Source organism: Condylura cristata, unplaced genomic scaffold (assembly GCF_000260355.1).
Source record: "Condylura cristata isolate star-nosed mole 26May11 unplaced genomic scaffold, ConCri1.0 scaffold00028, whole genome shotgun sequence".
Classification (NCBI taxonomy): Eukaryota; Metazoa; Chordata; class Mammalia; order Eulipotyphla; family Talpidae; genus Condylura; species Condylura cristata.
The window spans coordinates 25876235-25886788 of NW_004567129.1; the positions used below are offsets into that span (position 1 = coordinate 25876235).

Sequence of the window (10554 nt, forward strand, 5' to 3'; positions counted from 1 at the left end):
CTATGAAGTCACTGTAGCCACTGTGGTACTGCAGCTGGAGTTCGATCCCCAGCCAGGGAAGTGACCCATATGGTGCAGCAGACCTCTTCTGTCTCACCTGCTGCTCCCCTCAGCAGTGTATTTCAGTCGATCTGTCTGTTCTGCTTCCACTCTGTCTCTGGTAAACCCTCTCACCCCTCACCAGTTCTTATATGCATAAATAAATAAATCTTTAAAAAAAACAACATTGATTCAAAAGGACACCTGCACCCCCATGTTTATTGCTGCTCTGTTTACAATAAGGAAGATGTGGAATCAACCCAAATGCCCAAAAATAGATGACTGGATTAAGGAGATGTGGTACATATACACAGTGGAATATTACTCAGCAATCAAAAAAATCAACTTGTGCCTTTTGCATCAACATGGATGGACCTGGAAGGGATCATGCTTGGTGAAATAAGCCAGAAAGAGAAAGAAAAATACTGGATGGTTTCACTCATAGCAGGAGCATAAGGGATCAGGGAAGAAGAAAAAAGAGAGAGACTAACAAATGTAATAGAGTCAAAATGAAAACAATGAACAACTATAAACCAGAGACATTTTATGGGGGTGGGAGAGAGAATGGGATTGGAACTGAGGTGGGAAGAGTGCACTGGATGATGGTGATGGCACATGGGTAAATTGGTGATGGGAGGCCCATGAGGATTACAACTAAGATGGAAAACTGCACCAAATGAATGACTTAAAAAATAAAATCAGGAACATCTCTGCTCTTACCCACATTTACATTTATTTTTTCTATTTTCAGTAAACGCTAAAAAACAAAAATTTTCATGAATGGTTAGGTTCAAAAGGAAAGGTCTTTCACCAGTATGAGTTCACTGAAATTGAGTGAGGTGAACACATTTGCAAAGGCCTTCCTAATCTTTCAAACTGGTATGAATCTTTCGATGATGAGTGAAAGATGAACTGTGGCTGAAGGCTTTTCCGCATTCTGCACACTCAAAGGGTTTCTCTCCAGTGTGAGTTCTCATGTGCTGAGTTAAGGCAAAGTTGTCACAAAAGGCCTTCTGGCATTCCTTGCACTTGTAGGGTTTCTCTCCTGTGTGGACCCTACTATGCCGAACAAAGTTTGCAGGCTGGGTAAAGGCCTTCCCACATTCTCTGCATACGTAGGGCTTCTCTCCTGTATGAATCCTCATGTGTCGAATAAAGGAAGAGCTATAGTAAAAGGCCTTTGCACATTCTTTACACTCCAAGAGTTTTTCTCCACTGTGGGTCCCATTATGCCGGATAAAAACAGAGTGGTGTGTAAAGGCCTTTCCACATTGCTGGCACTGATAGGGCTTCTCACCAGTGTGGATTCTCATGTGCTGAATTAAGGAAGAGCTGTCACAAAAGGCCTTCCCACATTCTTTGCACTCAAAGGGCTTCTCTCCAGTATGAGTCCTCTTATGCCGGATAAAAGTGGAATGGTGGGTAAAGGCCTTTCCACATTCACTGCATCCATAGGGTTTCTCTCCAGTGTGAATCCTCATGTGCTGAGTGAAGGATGAGTTAACGCAAAAAGCTTTCCCACATTCTTTGCACAGAAAGGGCTTTTCTCCTGTGTGGGTCATGTTATGCTGGATAAACGTGGAACGATGAGTGAAGGCCTTTCCACACTCATGGCACTCATAGAGTTTCTTTCCGGTGTGGATCCGCACGTGCTGAGCGAAGGAAGAGCTGTAGTAGAAAGCTTTCCCACAGACTTTGCACAGAAAGGGCTTTTCTCCTGTGTGGGTCATGTTATGCTGGATGAAAGATGAACGGTGAGTGAAAGCTTTGCTGCACTTTTGGCACTCGTAGGGCTTCTCTCCAGTGTGAACGCGCTGGTGTTCTGTGAGGTGAGACCTGCGTTTGAAGGCCTTCCCACATGCCATACACTTATATGGCTTTTCCCCAGTGTGAAGCCTCATATGGCGAGTAAAGTCTGCCATGTAGCGACAGGCTTTCCCACATTCACTGCATTCATAGGGTTTTACCCCGGTATGAATCTGCTTGTGCCGGACCAGGGCCCAGTTCTTGCTAAACCCTTTTCCGCATGCCTTGCACTCATAGAGGGTGCTCCTTGTATCAGTGACAGGGTCTTTTCCTGGTTCCTGGGAACCATGTTCTTGCAGGGCATCTGGTGTAGTTATTTGTTCCTGTAAAACCTCTAAGTTATGCTTATGGTCCAACTTCCTAGGGTATGTCTCTTTCTGGGTGTTTGCTCCTGGCCTCAACTTCCCTTCCTGCCTTTCTGATCGCTCTTCTTGATCTCTCACATGCTCCAGGATCACCTCCCTCGAGGCGCTGTCTGTTACGCATTCCTCAGAGGAGGCTTCCTTGGTGGAAGCCTGCTGGGCAGCAGCAGGCTCTGTGGTTGTGGGTTTCACTCTGTCACCTGAAGGAAACCAATTACAAAAAAGATGATAGCAACACAGAACAAATAAAATCACTTGAGTGGAAGAATGAAGAAGAAAATAATTTCCCTGAGGCATGTTTTTATATTTCTTAAACCCTGGATTGCAATTTCTTTTTCTACTAATCCTTGGTCTCCTGTTATCTTTCAAAAAAAAAAAAAAGATTTATTTATATGTACAAGAGCGGGGTACAGGCCAGATGTGTGGGAGGCAGGATGAGAAGATTCACCAGAGATAGAGTGGGGAGCAGAACAGGCGGATTGACTGAAATACACTGCTGAGCAAAGTGACAGAGAGACAGGAGGGGTCTGCTGCACCATGTGGGTCAGCTCCCTGGCCAGGGATTGAACTCATGTGGCATTAGCTGTGGGCAGCTTCATGGTGCTGACACTTAACCCCTTGTGCCATCAGGGAGACCCTCGGTTGTTATCTTAAAAGGAAAGCCATGAGGAAGAGCTGGGCCACAGAATCTGGAGCAGGGATTCCTCACCCTCAAGATGGGGTGGGCAGGTTACGAATGCATTGTGTGTAAGGCTGAGATGACGTGTCATGATGTTGTGACAGCATAAGAAGGTGCCCCTAAATGGTCCAGGTGGGAGACAGAGAATTGGTTAGTGGAGATTCCCTAGAATAAACAGATATAAGCTTTGTGAGAGTAAGGATTCACAGAGAGAGATACTGGAGAGAGGTTGCAACAGACAGAAAGCTAAAGCTTGAGCATTTTGAGAGAATGCTGAATGGCCTGTAAGTGAGAGGGAAGAAGACAGTCAGACACTGACTAGGTGACAGCTAGGTGGAGGAAATGATAGAACTTAATGAAGCTCTGTATAAAAAGAGAATAAGGTATAGTATTGATTCTTCTCAAATTCATCCTTTTTTTTTTTTTTTTAAGATTTATTTATGCAATAATAACTAGGGTACAGGCCAGAAGTGTGGAGGGGGTGAGAGGATTCACAAGGACAGGAGATCAACTGAAATCCACTACTGAGGGGAGCAGCGGGTGAGACAGGAGAGGTCTGCTGCACATGTGGGTCAGATCCCTGGCTGGGGATCGAATTTGCACTGCAGTGGCTAGGGCTAAGCTTCACTTTGCTGCACTTTAACCCACGGCACCACCAGGGTGGGCCTCCTCAAATTCATCTATAAATTCAATGTAACTTCAGACAGATGCCCAGTAGGGGACTCCATGAATAATAAGCTGATGGTAGAATTTACATAGAACAAAGACTGGATATCTCTGAAGAGTAATAAAACAGGGGGGGTGGACCTTTGAAAAACTGGGGTTACTCATAACAAAAATAATTCTTGGACTGTATGGAAACTAGGTGGTTACCTGTGTGTGTGTGTGTGTGTGCGCGTGTGTGTCGGAGGGGAGGGCAAAGATGGGTAAGGTGAGGGTGTATTCACACTGGAGCTCCGGTGGAAAGTGAGTAAAGCATTCCTATGTTGAGGTGTGACGTTGTTCTCTCAAACTGCCATGTTTTTGTAGATGAATGGCAAATCAACAGTTGTGCAGGAAAAAGAAAATGCGGGTTATGGTGAAATTATCTATGAACTCTTATATTGATGTGAACATTGTGGCTCAAGAAAGCGTGAGTAGGCATAGATGAAAGATAAACTGTCTCTGGTCAAAGGGTGAAGCAGAATTGCAAGTTCAGAAAGGTTTCCATGGAATTTTGCTATGTGCCGGTCCACACCTTTGATGGCTCCAGCTGCCATGCGCAGCCCCAGAGTGGCCCCAACAAAGCAGATAGCCCCTGCGGTTTTACAGGACGGCAGGCCTACAGGATGGCATGGCCAGGCACGGCTTTTGTATAGCTGACTCACGATGGGAGGGTGCGCGGACAGATACACCGAGGACTGGATGCCGAAGGTGGCAGAGGGTGTGCAGCAAGCATCCCTGAAAGGGCCGTCCTCCCCGAGTTTGGAAGGAAGTGGAAGATAGCACTATTTTTTTTTTTTTTTAAATAATACAATAGTTTATTTTTACATCATTTTGTGCCTTTTCCCATCTCAATGATACCATTACTCTTACGCCAAAACGATACATGAAGGTACCCAGTGGGTAACCTTGGGTTGGACAGCGTGCTCTGCCTTCTTGAACAGCCCGGCGATGCTGAAACTATCACTACGTTTTTTGAATGTCGGCTGAGTTCAGCAGACTGAGAATATATTCATTACCCTTGTGGCCTGTTTTCCTAGGACACAAACGACATTCCCCAACGTGAGACGACACAGAGCCCAGTGGCCAGTCCTTGTCGGACTGGAGTGGCAGAGGTGACTGTGCCAGCGGCCGTGGTGACTCGCCTTGGCTCCTGTTCCTCTTGCTTAGCTGGGTGATACCAGGGCAGTCCTGAAGCCACACGCTGACAACAGCACGCCTCGGTCCCTGGACAAATCCGCAGCACGGAGTTCTGCTGCTGAACCATCATGTTAATTTGTGGCACAAATGAGGAAAAAGAATCTGTTGACCCCCCTCAATTTTGGAGCTTAGCTTTTATAGCTGGTGGCATTAACCCAGCCTACTTTGTACGCCAGAGATGCAGGGAAATCATACACCTTCCCCAGGGTCGTGAGGCCGTCGAGTGGACATTTACCTAATACACCGCATTTCAACCCTGGGACGAATGCAGCGAGGTGAAGACAGCAGACAGACAGGTGCTCTGTGAGCAGCGTGCCCTCAGGAAGGCCACAAAAAGAAATGACGACAGCAACTTCCTGCGAGCAGCCGCCGTGATTTTCCACGTGCCAGTCTCAGCCACCTACCTCCACGGGCGTGTTGGGAGCGGCTTCTCCTCACTGTCCGTAGTTCTTGCCCAAGTTCTGGTAGATAGATCAGCTCTGGTTTGGGGACAGGATGCCCTGAACATGGAGAAATAAATGGGGTGTGATATATCAGCAAATGTACAGGAGGACAAGCCCGTACACATGGCCACGGGACCACCCCGGCAGGGGACTTGTCCTCCCAACAGGCTTCACTAGTCTGCACCAGCGGGATTCGACCTCCCTGTCATTAGAACTACCTAGAAATGTCTGATTCTGAACACAGAAAAAATTAAAATCAAACGCCAGGGCCTTTGGACTGGACACCGGCATTTTTTAAAGCTTCCCAGGCACCCAAAAGCGGCTAAAGTCACTGGGCTGAACCGCCTGGGGAGCGGGTCTGCTGAGGCAGTGCGAGGTAGCGGTGACGTAACGCAGTGCATTCTGGAGAGCGAGGCGAGCCCAACCCGGAGGCCGTAGGCTGCTGCCTCATCCCTGGCCGCACTGAGGACGAGGACAGACAGCAGACAGCTGTGGCTCCTGCCCACCGAGGAGACAGCATCACCTTGGAGCTTCTCATTAGGTGAAGCACTGCATTTTTAAATTATTATAGTTTATTTTTACACCACTGTGTGCCGTTATCCATCTTCCTTGTAATCCCCGTGGGCTTCCCATCACCAGTTCACCCGCGAGCCATCACCATAGCCCCAGAAGCACTACATTTTTTCAGGGTGATACCAGCATGAGGTTTTCTGGTTCATGCAGCCAAACACTGCCAAATGTGAAGGTTTAAAGACGGGTCCAGGAGAGATCAGTGAGTGAGGCAGTGGGCCTCAGAAACTTCCACTAGAAAACGCTGAACTGCCAACCCGACTGCATGCGGTTGTCACTTAGCAAATGACCTCCTGCTCAGCACAGAACTCAGCAAGGGGGCAGTGGGAAGGAGAGTTAGGCCTGGTGCCCTCTCAGTTAAGAGCTGGGCTCCCTGCCGTCTCGGGGGCTCGACTCATGTTGAGCCTTCTCCTGGGATGAGTCCCATAAGTGCCTCAACAACAGATCACAGCTGTCACCAAGTCAACGCTGTTTACTGCAGTGAAGCCTCACCGGGGAGAGACAGCCACAGGCGAGGAGGTAACCGTCTCACCCTCGCCAAAAGGAACACTGCATGTCCTCCCTTGCGTGATTCTGGGTAACAGACACACTGCTGAGTATTTGCCCCTGCTTGGTAGCCTTGTTCTGTCCCCAGTCCTGTTCGAAGCACTTCATAGCTACTAGTTCAGTTGGGCTAAGTAAAGGGTGACTCATCAAGCCCCAGCCAGCTCAGGCTGAGTCCTATGGTGGTTCTTTCTACTGCAGGTGGAACAAACCACCCGCAACGGGGACATTAAAGATTCAGCACTAAGCTCAGACTCTCAATGGCAATCAGGAAGCAGGAAAGAGAAGGGAAAAAGAAACCGCTTTGTCAGATGCCTGCCAGTGCCATCTGGTGATGAACCTGCACCTCTAAAACGACCCCCCACAGCAGCAGAGGAGCAAGGCTGGGTCTCAGGAAACGAGGCCCAGCTGCAGGCACCACGTGCCCGAGAAGCCGTAGGCTGAGATGGTATCGCTTAGAAAGACACCAGTAGCATTGATGACAAGTGTCTTTTTGGCCGATTCTCCCCTTCGCAGAGACCTTCCTGCAAAGTGGCGTGTGAGGGCATATGACAGTCAGGTGGAAGCAGTCGCCTTCTCTCTGTTGGCAATCTGGAATCAGGGCATCAGACTTAAGCCCGCTTGTTGAGAAGAATGCTTCTTATACAGCAGTCCCTGATGCAGACGGGGGTACCCATCAAGAGGGCAGGAGTGCATGCCCGGGGCAGCCGGGAGGAGTGGAAGTGGCTCCAGAGGCCTTCTCAGCCAGCCTGGTGGGGGAATGAGAGGCTGTCGGGGCCACGGGGAGAGCAGAGGCCTTACCCAGAGAGACTAGGAGCCCACAAGTCTCCAGCGTCACCTCCTGGTATAAGGTCCTCTGGGCCAGGTTCAGATGTCTCCACTCCTCCCTGGTGAAGGTCACGGCCACGTCTTCGAATGACACCAGTGCCTGGAAAGTCAAACAGGCGGCAGGGTGGGTTTATGGCTGCTAATGTGATGAGTGCCTATTGCTGGGTAACTCGAGTCCAGAGAGACCCAAGGTCTGAACCACTGCAAATGTCCTAGAACCCAGCTCTGTGCTGGGCAGATGGAGGCCAGGGATGCTTTTGACAATACAGAGTAGGGGAGAGAACAGCCTCCAGTGGGAAGTACATGAACACTATGAGGAGCAGTCAGTACTCTGGGAAGTTAAAAAGGCTGGGGAAGAAATCGCAGCTCGGCCTCGCTGGCCCTCGCTCACAGAGGGCTCCGGAGGTGTTAAAGCGACTGAAAGGTCTGGGGCTAGACTGAGGGGTTCAAATCCAGCCTTTTGGGCCAACATGCTAATTTCTTGAGTCTCATTTTCCACATCAAAACTTAGCTCATAACACAAACATGGCCGCACCCAGCACATGCCAGGGGCCCACAGGTGTTTGAGGTCACAGAACTTGCAGCAGTCTTGTGTAGATGCCATCATCCTTGCTCACCGTCAGCAACAGGGCTCTGTTCACTTTCAAAGTGGTGGCCCAGAGGAGCACTGATGAGCAGAAGTAAGATTTGGAGCCAGGGCCCCCAGGGCCAGCCCTGTGGGGGTTTAGAGTTAAGCTAGGTGATGGGAAGCCTAGAGGGGGGCTCACTCACGGGCAGCCGGTACAGCTCCTGCAATTCTGGGGGACAGCAGAGAAACGGGCTCACTGTGGGGTCACAGGGGAGCCTCACAAGAAATCAAACAGCAGATATAGCCCTGCGGCACTGAGGGCTTGAAAAATGACAAAAGATACATGATTACAAAGAGTAGGGGGGCTGTGATTGGGAAAGTCAGGGAAGACCCCTCCAAGGGAATGAGGCTGGATTCAAATTAGGGAGCAAACCAGGTGACGAAAGATGAATAAGACAAATCCTGAAGAGCTGCAATGCGAGCAGATAGGTGGGTGCTGGAGAGGACACTATCACCAGCGAATATGGCACTTTGCAAATAAAGGAAAGTGGGTTCACTGCTGTTAAGTGGCAGCAGCTCTTGCAGAGATGGCATCCGCAGCGATAAATCCAGTGACCCGCCTCATCATCCAGCTATCAGGGAACTTGTACTCAGAGGAGCAGCTCTTCCCAAGTCGCTGCTGCCTGCTCTCCAGGCCCTCTCGTCTTCTCCCTGTGCTCAGCTGGACAGAGACCCCCACCCCCCACCCCAAAGGGAGGCCAGAGGGCCAATGCCCCAGGAGTGAGCCCAAGAAGACAGCGGCAGCTCACAACCGAGGAAGACCCGCATGGCACACCGGGCCTCTGGGATTCCAGACTATTCCAGTCTGAGACATGGGGGAATGGAGACCAAGGGTAGTGAAGGGTAGCAAAGGGACCAGCTCAAGGTTAGAGCCCAAATGGCCTCTCCTAATCCCTGACCGGGATTGAAGTGATTTTTGCCGCCCCCAACCCTATTTTCTCAGTACCTCCAGACCCAAAAGCATGAAGGGAAGGCGAGAAGACTAGCGAGCCCCATTTTACAGTGTTGGACCCAAGCCACCGGGCGGTGGGCTTCAGTGACATTGCACTCACCAGCTCGGGAGCAGCCATGGGACCTTGTGGCCGGACCCAGGAGCCAGGCCGCGGGAAGTGGCGACAAAAGCCGGCCCGGCGGGATCAGCTGACCCCTCACGCCAGCCTTGGGGTGGTTGGGTGTGAAGCGCACGGATCAGGGCCCCCGCTTTCCGCGGGGCGGAGGGCTGCTGCCAGGCTGCGGAGAGCGCTCCGCGGAGCACCGTCCCCGCGGGGTGCCGGCCAGCCCAAAAGCGTGGCGGTGGGGTCTGTCCTCCCACCGTCCCTTGCTCGCTCTCGAGGCCCCTTCTGGGACGCGGCCTTTGCCAGTGCCAGCCGGTAGGGTGGGTTGGTGCAGACCCGCCACGACCAAATAATTGACGTCTAGAGAAGCAGCCGGGAGCCCCGCCCACACTGCTGTAGGACACGCCCCTCTGGCCATCCCTGACGCGAGGCTCGCGTTCGACAGCCCACGCAGTGCCTTATGGGTAATGTAGTTTGAATCCGAACACTAGGTTTTGGCGAAGTTGAGCCTGAGGTTCCAGAGACCTAGTGAGGTTTACCAATAAACAGCTAGATACATAATTGTGATATAACTTGTACTATTTGGCTCCTTTTCAAAAGTTTTAATTTTTTAAAGATTTATTTATTTGTGCATATAAGAACTGGTATAAGCCAGAGGTGCGAGGATGGGGCTAGAGGATTCACCAGAGACAGAGCGGGGTGAAGAACAAGCAGAGGCATTGAAATACAATGCTGAGGGGAGCAGGAGAGTCTGCTGCGCCATGTGGGTCATCCCTCTGGCTGGGAATGGAACTTGTTGAGCAGTGGCTTCAGATAGTTTCATAGTGCTGCACTTTTAACCCCTTGTGCCACCGGGGAGAGCCCTCAAAAGTTTATTTTTTTAAATGAGTCATACTGGAGGATTTCTTATAGGGAGGCCCATTGCCTAGCACATGCATGCTTACAGGTCACGTGATTCAGCACTTGCCAAGATCTAGTCGGTCTGCTCATTGGCCAAAGTAGGAAGTGGAGTGGACATGCTTTCAAGTATGTGGCAGCAGTTGACAAGTCGTTGTTACTCTAATTCCAAGGGCTTTACCTCCTCCTGATACCTCTCTGGTCCTCAGAGAGCAATGTGTGACCGGATCATGTCCTCATCAAGGTGCAGGCACTATGTTCAACTCTCACCCACCTTTTATGTGACAACACAAATCCTGCCCAACAACCACTCCCATTTCAGTGCCAGAATTTGTTCCTAACCTCACTGCAGAATGAAAGCCAAGAACAAAACAGTGAATTATTTGTCACCATTTGTTCTCAATGGACAGTTATGGTTTAGGGGTACTGAGGAAAAGGCCTGAAGAAATAATTGCTAACCTGCCTATATACATGCAATGGTGTCTCTGAAGAAAGAACGAAAAATAAATTACTTCAGCCAAACATGAGAATTTTAATATAAATTTCACCTTCAGGTAATGAAATTCTTATTTAAGGACTTTCTATTTCAGGATGATGTAAAGTGATCCCAGGTTACAGATCTCCAATTATAGAAGAAAAGAGGATCCAAGAGATGGGTGAATCTGTGGGTTAAAAAAAGAAACAAACTCATCCATATAAAATATGAATAATAGTATGTGGTGAAGTTAGAAGGATGAAGTCACCATGAAAAGCCTCAATAACATATAGGCTGAGATGGGACAAAAAATAACTTAAAAAATAT

The 10554-nt window shown here is 49.6% G+C and overlaps 2 protein-coding genes across 2 annotated transcripts; both read right to left on the bottom strand.

Moving 5' to 3' along the window:
- Nucleotides 1-824: 824 nt before the first annotated feature.
- On the bottom strand, nucleotides 825-2279 carry ZNF599 (zinc finger protein 599). Its single transcript, XM_012730555.1, has one exon. The coding sequence runs from the start codon at nucleotides 1959-1961 to the stop codon at nucleotides 903-905; it is 1059 nt and encodes a 352-aa protein (XP_012586009.1). The 5' UTR covers nucleotides 1962-2279; the 3' UTR covers nucleotides 825-902.
- Nucleotides 1993-9064, bottom strand: LOC101637019 (zinc finger protein 599). The gene is made up of 5 exons (XM_012730477.1): nucleotides 8853-9064; nucleotides 7146-7272; nucleotides 5193-5288; nucleotides 2289-2407; nucleotides 1993-2049 (listed from the first exon to the last, which is right to left on the bottom strand). Exons 1-5 carry the CDS (start codon nucleotides 8868-8870, stop codon nucleotides 1993-1995), a joined length of 417 nt encoding a protein of 138 aa, XP_012585931.1. The 5' UTR covers nucleotides 8871-9064.
- Between the last annotated feature and the right edge of the window lie 1490 nt (nucleotides 9065-10554).